This window comes from Hemitrygon akajei, chromosome 10 (assembly GCF_048418815.1).
Source record: "Hemitrygon akajei chromosome 10, sHemAka1.3, whole genome shotgun sequence".
Taxonomy (NCBI): domain Eukaryota; kingdom Metazoa; phylum Chordata; class Chondrichthyes; order Myliobatiformes; family Dasyatidae; genus Hemitrygon; species Hemitrygon akajei.
Window position 1 is genome coordinate 173,783,979 of NC_133133.1, and position 19,988 is coordinate 173,803,966.

Sequence of the window (19,988 nt, forward strand, 5' to 3'; positions counted from 1 at the left end):
AATTATGTAAATTTCATAATTAAGGTGTATTATGCCACATAAACATTAAAAAGGTGACTGTTGTTCTGCAGACAGAATTCATTAGCTGTGAAACTGACTGTTCAGAGGGTCCACAGGAGGTTCACAGTTTTGGGCCTCTTATCTAAGAAGAGTTATGCTGGCATTGGACAGGGTCCAGAGGAGGTTAGCAAAACTGATTCCAGGAATGAAAGGGTTAATGTGAGGAATGTTTTGATGGCTCTAGGTTTGTACTCTCTGCAGTTTAGAAGAATGAAAGGGGATCTCATTGAAGCCTATCGAATATTGAAAGGCCTGCACAGAATGCATGTAGAGAGGATGTTTCCTAGAGTGTGAGAGTCTAGGACCAGGGGACAGAGCCTCAAAATAGAGGGATGTCCTTTTAGAACAGAGATGAGGAGGGATTAATTTAACCAGAAGGCCGAATCCATGGAATTCATTGCCACAAATGGCTGTAGAGGCCATGTCATTGGGTATATTTGAAGTCGAGGCTGATAGGTTCTTGATTAGTCAGGGTGTCAAAAGGTTACAGGGTGAAGGCAGGAGTAAGGAGTTGAGAGGGCTAATAAATCAGGCATGATGGAATGGAGCATGATGAATGGCCTAATTCTGCCCCCATGTCTTATGGTCTTGTGGGCTCTTGTTATACGTTGCATGGATATTTTTGTTGACCTTCATTTAGTCACACTTGTGCCTTTACGTTCCTCTTCAGATTGGTCTGTCAAACCTGTAGCAAGATCCTGATCAATATGAAATGTAAACCTGTTCCATGTTAATGGCTACAAGTACCTCAAGACAAACATTAATATGACATAAACAGCTTAAACCAAAGTATGTTGTTAGTGGCTAAATCTTAGAAACATAGAAAATAGGTGCAAGAGTAGGCCATTCAGCCCTTCGAGCCTGCACCATTCAGTATGATCATGGCTGATCATCCAACTCAAAACCCTGTACCTGCTTTCTCTCCATACCCCCTGATCCCTTTAGCCACAAGGGCCATATCTAACTTACTCTTAAATATAGCCAATGAACCAGCCTCAACTGTTTCCTGTGGCAGAGAGTTCCACAGATCATCAGAATTTCTTTCCCTGCTCAAAAGTGGAAATATCTTGCATATCTTGGACATTTAAACATTTGTAAATGAATTCTGAACCTTGTAACAATAGTGTAAAAACAAACTTAATTGCCTTGGACTGAAGATCAGGCTTTCCAACAGGTAAGTATTTCAAATCCAGGCTCTTTGGACGGAGGGAATTTTGGCAGGAAATTTGGATTTGAAAAGCACCTTTTTTATTTTATTACTTTTTGGAGAGATACAGTGTGAAATAGGCCCTTCCTGCCCTCGAACCACACCGCCAGCAACCCACTGATTTAACCCTTGCCTAATCACAGGACAATTAACCTACTAACGTACTAAACAGGATGACGTCAGAGCAAATGTCACTGAAAATTGGGCATCCATGATTGTTGTGACCTCTTCAGTAGCAGAAATCCATGTTGCAAAGTCATTAACGTTCTGAATTTGATTTTTCCTCTCCAGTTTCTGTTATATTCTGAAGCTGGTGTTGTGCTGTTGTTACTCAAAAATCCTAGAGATTTTGTAGAACTAACCAAGCAGCCTAAGAACAACATGACTGTGGAAGGAAAAGAGATAACAATCAACCCAGTCTATTTATTGTGGGACCTCAGCACCATCAGCCAGGTATGTCCTTCAAGCTGTTACAGGACTGCAAATGTTTATGTGGACTTTTAAAATATACCTTGTGTTAAGAATTTTTAAAAGTATTTTAATACATCAAATATATTTTTGCAGTATCTTGTGTGACCTGCATTTTATATTGTTTAACAGGAGTTTCATGCTGTATATTTCATTTGAAGGGTTTCTCTCCACTAAGCACCAAAATAACGTGGGGAATCAAAGCCAAAAAATAAATTGCACTAGATGCTGAAAACTTAAAATGAGGACAAAAGTGGGAACCAACAGCTGGTTGGGCAGTATTTATGTAGAATATATGCAAGGCATTTCATCCATTCGAGAGCAAGAGGGCATGTGTGCTTGGATGTAGTTGAGGTCCTAAATGAAAACTTCGTCAGTATTATCAGGAGAAGGTCATCGATGATCATGAGATCAGTGTGGGATGCTAATATGTGAGGGCATTTTGAGATAACAAGGTCGTGTTGGGTCTCATGAAGAATGTTAATGTAGTTAAGACCCAGGAGCTTTGTAGGATATACTTCAGGTTATTAAGAAGAGGCAATGATCACTCGAGCCTTGCCCAAGATCTTTGTGTCCTCTCTTGCCACTGGAAAGATCCTCAGGGACTAGTGAGTAACTAACATTCATTTTGTTCAAGAAGAGAAATGGGGACAATTCTGACAATTATAGATGGGTGTGTCTCATCTCAGTGGTTGGGAAGCTGTTGGAGAGAATCAAGAGATAGAATTTATAAACATCTGAAAAAGAATGGAATGTGTTCATTAGTCGAGGCCTTGAATTCAAGAATCAGGAAGTTATTTTACAGCTTTATAAAACACTGGTTAGGCTGCATTATTGCATTTACTTTGACTTCCCATTTTAGGAAGAATGTGGAAGCTTTGTAAAAGGTGCAAAAGAGTTTTACCAGGATGCTGTTGGGATTAGAGGACATGCGCTATAAGGAGAGGGTGGACAAACGTGGATTATTTTCTCTGTAGCAGCAGAGGCTGAGGAGAGATCTGGTGCAAGTTTATAATATTAAGAGTCAAAATGTCTAACACCAGAGGACAGGCACTTAAGGTGAGAGGAGAGAAGTTTAAAGGAGATGTGTGGGGAAGCTTTGTTTTAAATATATAGTGGTGGGTGTCTGCAATGTACTGCCAGGAAGGTGGTGGGGAAAAATACAATTGCAGAACTTAAGGGGCTTCTAGATAGGCCCATGAATATGCAGAGAATGCGATATGGACCAGATGCAGGCAGAAGTGATTGGATGTCAGTTGCTCAATTAGTTTGGCACAACATTGTGGACTGAAAGGCCTGTTTCTCTTCTACGCTTTGTATGTTGTAAATATTAGATTGAAAGGTGAGAAGTTGTGTAATTAAAAAAACTGCAGTTGGTGAAAATTTGAGATCTGAACAAAAAACTACTGCTCAGACTGCAAGTGTGGAAGGTGAACTGGAGATAAAATACTTCTTCATTATTCTCAACATTATTAAATAATATGTTGAGGTTATAGTATGTTACAGTTGCATTAAGTGTTATAATGATGGTACTTCTGGATTGGACCTGGAGATAAGTTGATGTTTACTGCGGTGATTGTGTACAAGCAGTTGAAAACTGTAACACAGAAAGTCCATTCCTCACCAGCTTCACTCTTCTCCACAAGTCCAAGCAGGATGACGATATTTCAGCCAGTCGATTTGAGGACAACGAGGAACTACGATACTCTTTGCGTTCTGTGGAGAGATATGCACCTTGGATACGGCATGTCTTTATCGTAACAAATGGCCAAATTCCTTCTTGGTTAAACTTGGACAATCCTCGTGTTACAATAGTAACACACCAGGCAAGTATATTTACAACCACCGCTCTAATTTTGTGGGTGAAAAATGGCAAATTGAGAAAAAATAAATGCATTAAAATCAAAAGCAAGGAAAAATACAGTGGATTTCCCTTAGGGCTTTGATTGATCAGAGCAGCCATTTACTTGGGACAAAAGCTAACAGAGAAAATTACTGTGGTTCCCTTTGGTTATTTGGGACACTGTGCCACCTAATTGGGACAGCAGAACAGGAGACTGTTGCCAAACATTTTCTGTTTAGCGTCAGTCCTGTGCACTTGTGTGGCCATTAGACACTACACCTTGCTCAGAGTTTTTAACAGTGTCAGTTACGCATGCTTGTGCTATGTTATCCATTCGGGCTGATAGACACCCATTTAAAAAAATCAGTGATTTGACTTTTTAAAAAAAAATTCTGACCCTTGCCAAGGTACCACAAAAAAAAAATTGACTCTTGCTGGAAAAAATTGCCCTATATGGCAGGGTACTTTGGATGAATTCCTCTGTTGGTAATTATTAGGAACTAATACAGTTTTATACTGCTTTAGTAGTATTGGTGGTTTAGTTTGTTCAGTATTTCATCGTAACTTGTTACTCAGTTAAACAATAACTTGTTTTTAAACCTTTTTAACTATATCCATGAAACTTTGGCTAATTAGGACAGCTGCTTAATTGGGCCAAAATGTACTGGTCCCAATGTGTCCCAGTTAACCAGAATCCACTGTACTGCACTTTGCTTCATATATGTAACTTCTGAAAAGCAATCAACAATATAAGATCATAAGACATAGGAACAGAATTAAGCCTTTTCCTGCTTCCTCACACTGCTTGCCCCTCTGCCTGTCTTTGTATCATCCGCAAACTTGGCCACAAAGCCATCAATTCCATCATCCAGACTATATCTTAATTGGCTTCAGATGGTCAGGATCGACCATGGATGTTGCGAACTTGCTGTCAAAATCAATACTCGAGTCAGTAGGCCATCCAAGACAGTACAATATGGAGTGTAAGCTGTTGCCCATGTACCAAACTTCCCCTCTCCACACACCCAGTGAATCCAAAGGAATGGCAGAGACTGGTACAGTTTGGTAACAGTGGAGTTGCGGGAGTTACTAGTCAGCAGTGGACTCAGTGTAGAACTACCTTAGGAACTGCAGCTCTGGATGTTTGCTCGGGGTTTACTGCTGAAGCCTTCCCTATGATTGAGTATAATTGCAAGGCAGCGGAGGTTTGAAATAGTTTTCCTGCTACTAGATGAGTGGCCAACCACAGCTGATAAACCCTATCCACCCAAAGCAACTAGTTTTAAAGCGCCAGTAACCCATCTTTGCCCCTTCTCCTGTCAGTAGAAATTGTTTGGCCAGGTTTAGTAGCTAAGCCACATGTGAAGGCCAGGAGCTGTCAGAGGCTATTAGAGACACATGACATTGGGAGCATTTAATAGGTAATGGGAACATATCTCCATTACCCCCTCCTGCGATGACAACCTGAAGAAACCAAATCCTATATAAGATCATTAAGAAGATTGAAAATGGCTTGGATCTCAAGTGTTGCTTTCTGCTCATAGTCCTGAATCTAATTGGTTCCATTTGTTTAAGTTAACTCCATTAATGTCAATCCCCTTCTGTGGAGACTGCATCATTGCAATCTTATATAGTTTTGCATCTACCGCTGTACACTGTGTTTGGTTTCATTTCACATGCAATGCTTCTGTTTTTTTAGTTTGTATTATACCTGTTCTTAATCCTTTCCAATGGTCTGGGACTGAAGTATATTACAAAATCACTTTTATTTTGTAATCCCACTCTAGCTCTCAGGTTTTCTTCTGCTAGTCTCTTGAGTTTAAGCAAACTGTCTCGAATTCTAATTAGCAGGTCAGCTTTTTTGAATTAAGCTCCTAAACTGTGGGATTCAATACCTAAAAAGATAAGGGATGCAAACTTTTAAATGCCAGTTCAAAACCTATTTATTTAACCTTGTTTTTAACTAACATCTTTTTGTCTTTTATTTTTGTTTGCTCTTTATCCCATTGTAAAGCACTTTAAACTACATTTCCTGCATGAAAAGTCCTCTATAAATAAATTGTAATGCTTGTATCATGGTAAGTATTATTTCTAATACTTGCTTTGAATTTGTCAGTTTGATACATTAACCTATCAAGGTCTTTTTGTATTTGTTTAGAATTATTAAACTGGCATTTGGTATTTCAGTGCACATTTGCTGTGAAACTGCTTTCCAGGAATCTAATTTCAAACGGTAATAAATTTTGTTTATATCAGATTGCCTTTCATGTTTGACCTTCCTCCCTTAGGAAGTTTTCAGGAATCTCAGCCATTTGCCAACATTCAGCTCCCCAGCTATTGAAACGCACCTGCATCGCATTCCTGGCCTTTCTCAGAAATTCATCTATTTAAATGATGATGTAATGTTTGGCAAGGAAGTCTGGCCTGATGACTTTTACTCTCATTCAAACGGACAAAAGGTAGGCAGTATTTTAAATTCAGTACATGATATACTATTTTGAGTTTTAGAAATGCAGCACAGTCACGAGACCTTTTGGCCCAATGAGACCATGCCTGTGTGACCAATTAACCTACTGACCCATGTGTCTAGGACTGTGGGTGGAAACCGGAGCACCACAGGGAAACCCTAAAGGACAGGTCGTGGGGAGAAGGTACAGACTCCTTACAAACAGCAGTGGAATTGAACCCGGATTGCTAGTGCCATAACAGTGTTGCACTATTCAGTACACATTTGCTACCATGCCACCCTTGAACAAAATTGTGTAGATCTGCAAAATTGTTTATGGATTTTGATTTGATTTATGCAGTGTAATTGTCTTTTCAGTTGCACTAATTAGATACAGTAAATATATTCTAGTAAAAATGTGAAATCTCACTTCTAGAGATCTAAGGAAATTTCCAAGGCAACTAATTTAGCAATTGATACTTTTTTTGATATTAATTTAACAAATTAAATTTTGCAATATATTCACCCTGCCAGTTAATGTTACAGAAGCCAATATTTTTTTTATTAGGTTTATCTAACCTGGCCAGTTCCAAATTGTGCTGATGGATGTCCTGGGTCTTGGATTAAGGATGGCTACTGTGATAAGGCTTGCAATAATTCAGCTTGTGATTGGGATGGAGGTGATTGCCTTGGTAGGTTAAACCACTTAGATTAATTCTACTTAATCATAAAATGTGATAATGTGATGCTGAGGCTTTATAAGGCACTGGTGAAGCCTCACCTTGAGTATTGTGAACAGTTTTGGGGTCCCTCATCTTAGAAAAGATATGCTAGCGTTGGAGAGAGTCCAGAGGAGGTTCACAAGAATGATTCCAGGAATGAAAGGGTTATCATACGAGGAACGTTTGATGGCTCTGGGTCTTTACTCAGAATTCAGAAGGATGAGGGGGGATCTCATTGAAACCTTTTGAATGTTGAAAGGCCCAGACAGAGTAGATACAGAAACGATGTTTCTCATGGTGCGAGAGCCTAGGACAAGAGGGCACAGCCTCAGGATAGAGGGGTGCCCTTTCAAAACAGAGATACAGAGAAATTTCTTTAGCCAGAGGGTGGTGAATTTGTGGAATTCGTTGCCACATGCAGCTGTGGTGGCCAGATTATTGGGTGTATTTAAGGCAGAGATTGATAGGTTCTTGATTGGACATGGCATCAAAGGTTATGGGGAGAAGGCCGGGAACTGGGGTTGAGGAGGAGTTAGAAAAAGAGAATCAGTCATGATTGAATGGTGGAGCAGACTCAATGGGCCAGGTGGCCTAATTCTGCTCCTATATCTTATGGTCATAAAAGTAATGTAGGTGGGCCTATTCACCCCATGGTTCAAGATACAAAATATGTAGGCTTGCCCACTTTTGTGTTTCCTGTTCCAACTTTGAACATTGCACTATTTATCTGTGGAATTCTCTGCCACAGGAAACAGTTGAGGCCAGTTCATTGGCTATATTTAAGAGGAAGTTAGATATGGCCCTTGTGGCTAAAGGGATCAGGGGGTATGGAGAGAAAGCAGGTACAGGGTTCTGAGTTGGATAATCAGCCATGATCATACTGAATGGCGGTGCAGGCTCAAAGGGCCGAATGGCCTACTCCTGCACCTATTTTCTATGTTTCTATCTCCTGCCTCTTCTGTTCTAATAGACTGTTAGTAACGTCTCCTCAGTCACTTTGCTCACCCTCTGTTACTCACAAGTGTCTATTATAGATTTTCATCTCTCCAGAGAACGTTGGATTGCAGGTATTCTTGCTGCTTAGTAGAGTACTATGATCCTCCCTTCCCCAGCTTTGATGCTTTACTGTGTAAAAAGGTGCTAAATTAATGTAAATTGTTAAACCTTTCTATGTCTTTTTGCCCTCACTGTAAATCCATGTATTTGGTTCTTCCTCATCTAAGGTTTTACAAATTTTCTTTGATCAAGCTTTAGACAAACTTTGGAACAAGTTATGTACTTTATGGCTTGATATCAAATTTTATTGAAACATTTTGGGGCATTTTGCAATGTTAAAGATGCTCTAAATGCAAATTGTTGAAGAGATTCTTGATGTTTGGTGTTACAATGACAGGAAACACTGCAAGTAGTCGTGGTGGTGCTGGAGGAATGGCGAATGGACAGGTGTGGCAGTTTGGCGGTGGTCTCCCTGGATTAACGTATTGCAACCAAGGTTGTGCTAATTCCTGGCTGGCTGATAAATTTTGTGATCAAGCTTGTAACATCCTGTCATGTGGTTTTGATGCTGGTGATTGTGGGCAGGGTAAGTTGAACTCTGACCTTGAAATATGTTGAAATACAAAAGCGGATTTATTGCAAGTTGGATTTGATTTCTTTCCACCATCACCCTCCTCTGTCTGCCAGAACTGGTCCTCACCCTCAACAGTTTTTCCTTTAGCTCCTCCCACTTTCTCCAGACTCGAGGAGTAGCCATGGGCCTCAGCTATGTCTGTCTTTTGGTTGGCTATGTAGAACAGTCTACGTTCCAAGCCTTCCCCAGTAATGCTCCCGTACTCCTCCTCCGCTATATTAACTACTGCATTAGTGCTGCTTCCTGCACCCATGCTGAACTTGTCAATTTCATCAGCTTTGCCTTAACTTCTACCCTGCCCATAAATTGATTTCGTCCATCACCTCCCTCCCTTTTCTCAATCTCTCTGTCTTCATCTCTGGAGATAAACTGTCGACTGACATCTTTTATAAATCTACTGATTTTCAGAGATCTTAATTATACCTCTTCACCCTGTCTTCTGTAAAAATGGTATTCCCTTTTCTCAGATCCTTTGTCTCCGCTGTATTTACTCCCAGGATGCGACTTTCCAGGACATTAGAGCTGTCCTCCTTTAAAGAACAGGGTTTCCTTTCCCCACCATTGATGCTGTCCTCACCATCATCTCCTCCATTTCCTGGACATCTGTGCTCACCCCATCTTCCCAGCAGCTTAACAGTGCTAGAATTCCTCTTGTCCTTGCCTACCATCCCGTGAGCCTTCAGACCAAGCACATTGTTCTCCGCAACTTCCATGTGACTCAGTGATGCATGGGTACGGTGAGAATAAGCAACACACATCTAGGGTTGGTATGATTCTGGTTCAACCAAACAGGAAAGTTGGAATGTTCTGTTGAGAGGGCGCAAGTTATGGTGAATGCTGTATAAGTACTGCCTTGTGCAAAATTTATTGTTCGTCTGGAAATAAAGTAACTTATTTACATAAACTTAAAGTTGAAGTATATTTACAGATATTTCAGCTTTAACTTTCAGTTAACAGAAAAAGGGCCCATTATAGTTAAGTCAGTCCATAATGTGCACTTGAATGTTGGAGCTCATTGCTGGGTAGCGGGAAGCTTTTCTTTAATTACTCACAGTGCTAAACCCACATTCAGTGTGAAGGGCACCAGCCACAATTTAAATTTTCCTCGAAGTCTGTTTTGAAATAACTAGCTAACTTAGAAATGTTGGCACTTCCTCTGTGAAACCGTTTGTTTGCACAAAGAAGGTCTTACAACAGGATCTATCCTTCGGGCAGGGTTTCGCAAGCGGTTTCGCAAGCGTCTTCTATTATCCCTGCTCTGCACCTCACTTCTTCTCCAACTCCTGCAAAAGGACCTCTTCCCAAAGCTCACTTTCTCCAAGAAATTGGATGTCACCAATCACATTTCCTTGCTGTAATTGTATTTTGCAAGCTAGTTTTTGAATTTAAACACTTTGAATGTACTGTACAGAGCAAAGTGTTTGCAGCTTTTTATGGTCTATTATCTGATGCCTTTAGAACCACATCACTTTTTAACCTTGCATTATTTCTCCTTTCAATCACTTTAGTTACATTTATTTCAAGGGTTGCAAGATTGTTTTTGCATTTACTGTCTATTTCTATTATTGCCAAAATTTTATGAAATTATTTTGTATCTGATTTTAGTTTTGCAGAAATGAGAGGACAAAATTGATAGAAATCTTTTGCTGCTTAAAGGCATTTTGTGTTGACTTGGTTCTCAACAATTTTTCACAGAACACTTTGATCAGATGTACCGTGTGATTCTCCATCCCAACCAGACCCATTACGTGCTTCCGAAAGGTGAGGCTTTACCTTACTTCAGTTTTGAGGACTTTGCTAACAAGATCACAGAGGCATCATACGTGGATAATGCAGTTATTCGGCATGCCTCAGTGGCTAACAAATGGAAGACCATTCACTTGATCATGCATATAGGAATGAATGCGACTACCATCCACTTTAACCTGACTTTCCTGAATAAAAATGATAAGGAGTTTAAAACGCACTTTACTGTAGATGTTGATACCAGGGAAAATCCAAAATCAAATCAAACTGCCAACATGAAGGAAGGAAGGACAATAAATGTCACTGCATCACCACTGGAAATAGAAGTACCTTTCAAAGACATTGCTGAAGAACTGCTTTATCCCAAAATTCAGGAAAGGACTCTGGATCACTTGAATATCAGCCGCCAGCTTCTTAACCTTCAGTTTATTAATATGTCATTTCTGCCTATTACTGTTCAAAATGAGTTGAAAGAACTAGATTCAAAATTAAAAGATGGGGATATCACACTTAAAGGGTACAATCGTACAAAGTTGCTAATCTTAGAACCTTTTAGAAATCTTATCCATTCTTCAAAACAAAATGAAAATAAAGAGGTCTCTCAACACACAGGAATGATTACTTTGGTAAAGGATCAGGACTTGTTGAAAAGAGTATTTGCTGTTACAGTATATCAGGGTAAGGATGAAAAAGCTAAGACTTATTTGACAAAAGAACAAGTTGAGAAAGAGCAACCTGGAAGAAATGAACCAGCTGACAATCCAGTGACTCTAAATAATTTGCTTACTGTGAAAGTGAGCAGCATGCTAAAACACCCAGCCAAAGACATCCCAGACTTCCAGAAGGCTGACGTCAAGCCCGTAACTTCACAGAAAATTCTTAATATTCTCATACCAAATGAGAACAGCAAACTGAAACAGGATCTGAGTGCAAGAGAAATTGAAACCAAGTTCAAGCACCAGGAGAAAAAGGAGAAAGCATTGAGAGGAGGCAATGCTGTGGCTCCAGAAGCTGAATCTAAAAATATGGATGTAGGTCATGCCGGCAGAAAACTGCATAATTATGTGGAAAATTATGTTGGCTTTTTACCTTGGGAGAAACAAGGGTATTTCCAAGATCTGTTGGAAGTAAGTAGTTTATAAAATTCACTATTCGCTTGAAAGCCTTGATACAAAATTATAAAAAATGTGTAATTGTGTGTTTATGCAATAAGCATTTTAAAAAATGCGAAAGAGATTAGTTAAAGTTAATGTGGGTGCCTTGGAACTGAGACAAGAAAAATTATACTGGAACCGGAAGCAGAATATTAGAGAATACAGAATACAGTGATGAGGACCAATTTCATTGGCCAGAAGGTGGTAAATACGTGAAATTCAATACCACAGGTGGCTGTGGAAGCCAGGTCACTGGGAATATTTAAAATGGAGGTTGATAGGATCTTGATTAATCAGGGCATCAATGGTTATGGGTAGTAAGTAGGAGAATGGGATTGAGAGGGATAATAAATCAGCCATGATGGAATGGCAGAACAGACTTGATGGGCCAAATGGCCTAATTCTGCTCCTACCTCAGGGGTTTCCAACTTTTTTTATGCCATGGTCCCTACCATTTACTGAGGGACCCATGGACCCGTTTGGGAACCCCTGTTCCATCTCTTATTGTCTTAATTCCTTTGCTATTTTTATAGAAAACACTAGAGAGCCACTAGTCTAATGAATGAGGAGCTCAAAGAAATTGGCTCCATTATTTAAAAGATATAGTATTGAAGAAAGTAATGGAATCCAGAGGCATTAAATCCTCAGGATTTACTAGTATCCCAGAATTATGGGAGGTGGCCAAGAAGATGGTGGATCTTCTGATGGGAACCTTCTAAAGTCCCATAGAATTTAGAATGCTTCCAAACAGTTACTTAAGAAGGGAGGAAAAAAACCCAACTGGAACTATAGACCAGTTAGCATGACAGTTGGAGTGAAAAATACTGGTCTATTATTGAAGAAATGGTAGAGCATTTGACAAATGATACGATTAACCAAAGTCAGCTTGTCTCTATTATAGAGAAATTGTTTGGCATATGTTTTGTTTGAGATTATACCTAGCAAAGTAGGTTTTGTAGATCCAATTGATGTGTGTATTTGGAGTTCCAGAACTTTATCACATATCTACCCCTCAATTATTAAACTCTTGAACCAGAGGAATAATTTCACTCACCATAACACTGAACTGTTCCCACAACCTATGGACTTGCTTTCAACGACTCATCATCTATGTTCTTGATATTTATTGCTTATTTAATTATTATTATTATGAATATTTGTGTTTCTTTTTATTTACTGTGAATGCCCATAAGAAAATGAATCTCAGTGTTTGTATATGGTGGCATATATGTACTTTGATAATAAATTTACTTTGAACTTTGAAAATACATTAGACAGCTGGGATTCCAGCACAGATCTTTGAAGCACCTCTCCTGTTATAATCTCCCAACTCGAAAACCATGTTTATATTCTAAGGCTTTTTTTTTAAAACTCATTAGCCATTTCTCAGTCCAAGACAATATATGATGCCCATATCTACTTGCTGCAATTTTAATAATCAAGCGCCATCTTATCAAAATGGTACATGTTTGGCACAGCATTGTGGGCCGAAGGGCCTGTATTGTGCTGTAAGTTTCCTATGTTTCTGTGTTCCTAAAATGTCTTTATGTGTGATGGACTGGGCCATATCCACTACTTTTTGTAAGGATTTTCTATTCAAGGGCATCGGTGTTTCCATACCAGGCCCTGATATAACCAGTCAATATACGCTCCTCCACACATCTATAGGAGTTTGTCAAAGTCTTAGATGACAACCCATATCTTTGCAAACTTCTAAGAAAATAGAGGCGCTGCCTGCTTTCTTCGTAATGGCACTTGGACCATAAGACATAGGAGCAGAATTAGGCCATTTGGCCCATCAAATCTGCTCCACCATTCAATCATGGCTGATCCTTTCTTCCCCTCCTCAGCCCCATTCCCAGCCTTCTTCTCCCTGTAACCTTTGATGCGGTCTCCAGTCGAAACCTATCAAACTCTGCCTTAAGTACACCCAACAACCTGGCCTCCACAGCTGCTTGTGGTAACAAGTTCATCACCACCCTGTGAATTTACGTGATAAAGTAGCTGGTGAGGGGTTGTGGAGGGGTGAGTTAGTGATTGGAGCTATTGATCAACCTTACTAATGGTTGGTACAAGGTTTAAAGGGAAGGTGACAATGTTTCCTGCCCTCCCCACGCTCATAAGCTGAAGTTTACTACTTAATACGTGGTAAGGGTAGAAACTCGTCACATTGAAATAGAAGTTGCATGTTGAATGAGCCATGACCAGCAAAACTGTGAACTTAGTGCTGGGAGATGGAATTAGACTGGGCAGCTCTTTCTAAGCCAACATGGACGTATTGGAACATGCAACATTGTTTTGTAAATTTTATGTCATTTTGAGATGCTGGTGAGATCAAAAACTTGGTCAGGGTGCTCATGACTAATAATGGCCTTAAAAATGACTTCAGACAAATGCAGTTGAACAAAGTCTCCGCATTTGCTTGTGTTTATCTACCTCCCCTCACTATACACATGATTGGTTACATTAAATGACGGATGTATGTGCAAATTGGGATAACTGGCATTGAGCTTTGCTGTCCATGTTGAATTGAAAACTATCCCATGGCAATAGTGTTGACTGGTTTCTCCATTTTTAATTCAGTCTTTTAAAAATGTATGTCATCAATTCACATCTGAATACTTAACCTAAAATCTCATGAACTATAACATGTTTATTTTAGGAGAAGGAAATGCTGGAGAAGGCAAGTGCATATCACACTGATGGTAAACAAATGCGAAGAAAACTCCAGGACACGTTTGCAGACTCACTGCGCTATGTTAATAAACTTCTCAATACCAAATTTGGATTTACTTCTCGTAAAGTTCCTGCTCATATGCCTCATATGATTGACCGCATAATCATGAGTGATCTTCAAGATCTGTGAGATATTGTCAATTTCACTTTTCCAGCTTTATTTTTTTAAATAAATATCTCTTATGGAGTTCTGATTTTCACTGCAATATGTTCTAATGTTAATTTGAGAAGGAGCATGACACAAAATGCATGATTTAAAATATTATCTAAGTACGGTTATCCTTTCTGTGAGGAGATGTGGCTTGACATACCATGTGATCCACTTGTCTAGATTGTTATTCTGTGAAGTGTGCAAGTCCAAGGGGTGATTTGTCATCAGACAATGGAGCCTGATGCTACACTCTGACTAGCCTAATTATCCTTTAACATCTTTTAAGGTCTTTTCAAATGTTTCTAAACATCTCTGGTAGTTAGACCATGACCGTAAGATATAGGAGCAGGATTTAGCAATTTGGCCCATTGAGTCTGTTCTGCCATTTCATCATGACTGATCCATTTTCACTTTCAGCACCAATCTCCTGCCTTCTCCTCGTATCCCTTCATGCCCTGACCAATCAACCTCTGGCTTAAATATAACCATTGACTTGGCCTCTAGAGCCGCCTGTGGCAACAAATTCCACAGGTTCACCACTCGTTGGCTAAAGAAATTCCTCTTCTGTTCTAAGTTGAGGTCCCTCTCTTCTAAGGCTGTGTTCTCTGGTCTTAGACACCTCCATCATAGGAAACATTTGATAAGTTTCAATGAGATCTTTAAATGCCTTTCAGTGAGTTGAAGACATTTAAAGAGTAAAAATACAATTAGATTTTGAATTATAAAAATATATTAACTGTTAGAAATTAAAATAAAATAGACTACTTCATTTATCTTTTCCATTGGGGTCTAGGAGGCATGGCCAGGTACAAATGTAACTAGTTCCTCAGTTTAAGACAAATGCCCCCTGTCCCAAACTTGGAGCTGAGCAGAACAATATCACAGCCTGCAAATCAGGATTGTGGGTGTACAGTGGCCTGCAAAAAGCACTCCTCTGTTTCTTCTAACTGTCAACAAAAGATAGCTAGGTTTGTGTCCATTCTCTTAAATTTTAAATATTTAATATACTAACCCAAGGCAGATCTGAGGGTGAGAGTACTTGGTCATGTAAGCATAGAAAGTTTCAGATTTAATTTTGGTTTTAACCTAAATTTACAGTATAAGTTGGGTACCTTGGCAGGAAGTTCAAACAGCGAAACCACTACACATCCCTGAGAACATAGAACAGGAGCAGGCCCTTTGGCTCACAACGTTGCACTGATCCAGTTCAATTAATAATCACGTGGCTAGCTAATCTCTTTTTTATATACTATGTCCACATACCTCCATTTTCCTCACATTCATATGCCTATCTGAACATCTCTTAAAAGACCCTAGTGTTTCTGCCTCCACCACCATTTCAAGCACCCACCATTCTCCATGCAAAGAAACTTGCAACTTGCATCTCCTTTAAAATGACCTCCTCTCACCCTAAGTGCATGCTCTCTGTATTAGACATTTCAACACGGGGGAAAAAAGATGGTCTGTCTACTCTATGTATGCCTCTCATAATTTTATAAACCTCTATTAGATCTCCCGCAGCCACCTCCTGAGATCTGTAGCTTCTTCACCTTCAAGGTTTCCATTTTTGTTCTTCTCAACCAACATCAGACTGATTTGCCCCATTCCTCATGACTTGCTGTCACAAGACTTAGAAGTTAAGTTGTCAATCTGTTTGCCTGTGGCCATGGCCATTCTCAGAGTCTGTACTTGCATAATACAGGAAGCGTGGTAGTGTAGTGGTTGGCTCTATGCTATTACATCTCAGGGCTTCGGAGTTCAATTCCAGTGTTATCTGTAAAGACTCTGTACATCCTCCCATGGAGTGAATGAGTGGGTTTTCTCTGGGTGCTCCGGTTTCCTCCCACAGTCCAGAGGTGTATCAAGTAGATTAATTGGTCATTGTAAATTGTTCTATGATTAGGTTAGAGTTAAAGTGGGGTTGTGGGGGTTTGCTCGGCAGTGCGACTCGAAGGGCTGGAATGGTCTATTCTACACTATATCTTTAAATAAATTAACAGAATAAAACCTGCTGTGAATGGTAGAGATAGACTTTGCCTTGTGATCATTCTTCTTTGCTCTGAGCATGGTTGGAAGCACTGAATGGCTAGAATGGCTATTTAAGGCAATGTCTGGTGGCAACAAAGTGTACACGAGACTTGGGTAAGACTCCAAATAACAGGAAGATATAGGAAATTGAAAAAAAAAAGCAGCTTTACAGAATTCATTACTTAATGTTTTAACATGCTCAGAACCCAGCATTATTTAATTCACTTACCAAAATTGTATGTTTTTGGACAGATTTCCCAAGGCGTTTGACAAGACTTCTAACCATAAAGTTCGTCATTCTGAGGACATGCAGTTCGCATTTTCATATTTTTACTATGTCATGAGTGCACTCCAGCCATTTAACCTATCAGATGTTTTTGATGAAATTGACACGGATCGATCAGGAATTCTCTCTGATCGAGAAATCAGGACATTGGCAACTCGGATTCATGAGCTCCCCCTGAGCTTGCAGGTAAAATTTGTATCCTCTGCTTGGGTTCTGAATCATGATTGTCATCTGGAACATGTATATATTGGAGCAGATCTACTAATACCAAGATCATTGATGCTTAGACCACTCTTTTTTTCCAGTGACAGTCTCTCAGCAGAATGGAGTCCATTAATATGGGTATATTTAAAGTGGAGGTTGATAAATTCTTGATTAGTAAGGGCATCAAAGGTTATGGAAGAGGGCAGGAGTAAACAGTTGTGAGGGATAATAAATAGCCATGATTGAATTGCAGGGCAGACTTCATGGGCTGAAGAGCCTAGAGTCATAAAACACTACAGGGGTGAAATTGTTGGCTCATCTAGTCCATGCCAAACTACTAATCTGCCTTGTCCTATTAACCTGCACCTGGACCATAGTCCTCCATACACCTCCCATCCATGCACCTATCGAAATTTCTCTTAACTGTTGAAATTGAACCTGCTTCCACAACTTCTGCTGGCAGTTTGTTCCACACTCTCACCACCCTTTGAGTGAAGAAGTTCTGTCTCATATTCCCCTGAACTATTTCACCTTTCACACTTAACCCATGACCTGCAGTTCTAGTCTCACCCAAACTCCGTGGAAAAAGCCTGCTTGCATTTACCCTAGCTATACCCCTCATAATTTTGTATATTTATCAAGTCTCCCCTCATTTTAATTCTGAACCTATGCTTTATGTTCTTAATGGAGATCTGTAATCACAAATGACCAGCTGCCTTTCCTGAGAAGCCATCATTCAGAAGATTGAGGAATGCGTTTTAAAAATCTGTAATAATGCAAAAAAATCAACTTAAAATTAATTTATTTACATCTGATTTAAATGTAAGAAAAAGATCTACTTCTCCTTCACCCTGCAGCCAGTTGTTCCCACTATCTTTGTGGGTGTTCATTGGGAGCAGTTTCCTTCTGAACAGGAGTGCGTGATGCCCCATTTTATTCCCACTGGTAGATTTCTGGTGCTTGGGACTTGATTATGGTGGAAGGTTACACTGAGGAATCCCAAGCATCTGCTCCATTTAATTGCTTAAAAAAAGCAGATCTGAGTGAATCGCCTGGTTTTTAAATGGACAGCTGAGGGCATTCTTTAACAAAGAACATTTTTAAATCCATACCAATTTAATAATTGTACTAAAATAGTTGTTAGATTGGATTGCATAATTATCAAGTAGTAGTAAATCAAGGCAACTGGACTTGTTGTGTTGTCTAGAAGACGTTTCACCACTCATCCGAGAGGCTTCTTTGGTTCTGATTCATGGTGGGTAATTTTCCGGTTTATAAACTCTGAGTTGTTTAAATGTATAGCAATCACATGAGGGTCATTAAGAGTTGTAGAGGTGATTAGTCTTATCTTTGCATGAATGGAGGTGTGAATTCATGTGATTGCTATACCTTTAAACAACTCAGCGTTTATAAACTGGAAAAATACCCACCATGGATCAGAACAGAAGAAGCCTCGGATAAGTGTGATACAGTAAGTCCAGTTGCTTGATATACAATGAACTGGATGACTGAGAACCTTCATTGACAGACTGTATAATTGTTATTTTCTTTGCAATTGAAAAATTTATGCCTGTTTGTATTTTATATAACAGCACAATAGCATAGTGGTTAGCACAACATTTTACAGTACAGGTGATTAGGGTTCAATTTCTGCCGCTGCCTGTAAGGAGTTTGTATGTTCTCCCCTTGTCCATGTGGGTTTCCTCCGGGTGCTCCGGTTTGGTTCCTCCTACAGTTCAAAATGTATGGGTAGGTAGGTTGATTGGTCATTGTAAATTGTCCTGTGCTCAGGTTAAGAAATCAGGGGATTGCTGGGTGGCGTGACTCAAAAGGTCAGAAGTACTTATTCAGTGCTGTATCTCAATACATAAAAATATAACTTTGTTTTTTTTTGTGGTCACAGTATGTATATACAATTGTTCTGTGTCCCCCATAGATGAACAGTTGTCTTTCTGGAAGCTTGGTATCACCTTATTTGAATAATTTGATTGGTTAACACTTATCTGCAAATTTGAGTGGAATGTTTCTTATCTATGAAGTTTAAGAAGGGCAGGATGTGTTGTCCCACCATTTTTACTTTTTTTCTGTTCTTTGATCTTAGCTACTAGATTTTTGCAGCTCTACATTTCTGAATCTTTGTTCTATAGCACTTAATTAAATGATCGTGGAACAACAAATATCAGAAACATCAGAATCCAACATGGGGTTGAGAATGCAGCGATGTCTCTTGTGAACAGGATTTAATGCTACTTTCTGTTTCAGGATTTGACCAGTCTGGAACAAATGCTGATCAATTGTTCAAAGATGCTTCCCACAAATGAAACACAAATTGACAGAGTTTCTCCCACTCAGGAAGCGTATTATGACCCCAACCTGGTAAGAATTGCAAATAAACTAATCCATGCCATTTGTTATTCAAGTATAATTAGAAACTTTATACTTTACAAATTAAATACTTTAATTGGTGAAGTAACATTTCAACCAGTGCAATGGGCTGAATGCTTTATAAATTAATTGTATTGCTAACATACAAAATAATTAGGAATGCCGACAAAGTTCAGAAGTTAAAAGTAAAATTTATTATCGAAGTGCATACATGTCACTTCATACAACCCTGAGATTCTTTTTCCTGTGGGCATATTTAGCAAATGTATAGAACAGTAACTGTATGCAGGATCAATGAACAACAAAATATGCAAATGCAAATATAAATAAATAGCAATAAATAACAAGTATGAAATAACAAGATATAGAGTTCTTGAAGTGAAACTATCAGTTGTGGGAACACCAGGATTAGAATGAATATAGTTATCTACTTTTGTTCAAGAGCCTGGTGATTGAGGGGTAGTAACTTTTTCTTGAACCTAGTGGTGCGGGTCCTGAGGCACTTCTACCTGGCAGCAGCGAGAATGGCCTGGGTGGTAAAGTTCTTTGAACGTTTCATGTAGATTTTCTCAATGATTGGGAAGGCTTTACCCATGATCTACTGGGCTGAATCCACTACCTTTCATAGGATTTTCCGCCTAAAGGCATTGGTGTTCCCATACCAGGCTGTAATGCAACGCGTCAGCACATTTCTCACCACACATCTATAGATGTTCGCCAAGGTTTCTGATGATGTGCTGAATCTCCACAGACTTCTGAGAAGCAGAGGCACTGTCATGCTTTCTTTGCAAATATATTTATACAATGGTTCCAGGACAGGTTTTCTGAGATAGTGACGCCCAGGAATTTAAAGTTATTGACCCTCCCTACCTCTGGTTTTCCTTTGCTGAAGTCTACAATTAGTTCTTTGGTCTTATTGACA

At 39.4% G+C, this 19,988-nt stretch overlaps 1 protein-coding gene across 2 annotated transcripts in view; it reads left to right on the top strand.

The window, feature by feature from the left end:
* gnptab (N-acetylglucosamine-1-phosphate transferase subunits alpha and beta) overlaps window positions 1-19,988 on the top strand; it is a 68,948-nt gene that overhangs the window by 25,102 nt on the left and 23,858 nt on the right. For both annotated transcript variants that reach the window (XM_073059755.1, XM_073059756.1), the window contains 9 exons: window positions 1,559-1,720; window positions 3,382-3,565; window positions 5,871-6,037; window positions 6,593-6,716; window positions 8,140-8,328; window positions 10,072-11,249; window positions 13,939-14,138; window positions 16,444-16,663; window positions 18,944-19,057. In XM_073059755.1, coding sequence (XP_072915856.1) covers window positions 1,559-1,720; window positions 3,382-3,565; window positions 5,871-6,037; window positions 6,593-6,716; window positions 8,140-8,328; window positions 10,072-11,249; window positions 13,939-14,138; window positions 16,444-16,663; window positions 18,944-19,057 — 2,538 coding nt within the window. The remainder of the gene's footprint in view (window positions 1-1,558; window positions 1,721-3,381; window positions 3,566-5,870; window positions 6,038-6,592; window positions 6,717-8,139; window positions 8,329-10,071; window positions 11,250-13,938; window positions 14,139-16,443; window positions 16,664-18,943; window positions 19,058-19,988) is intronic.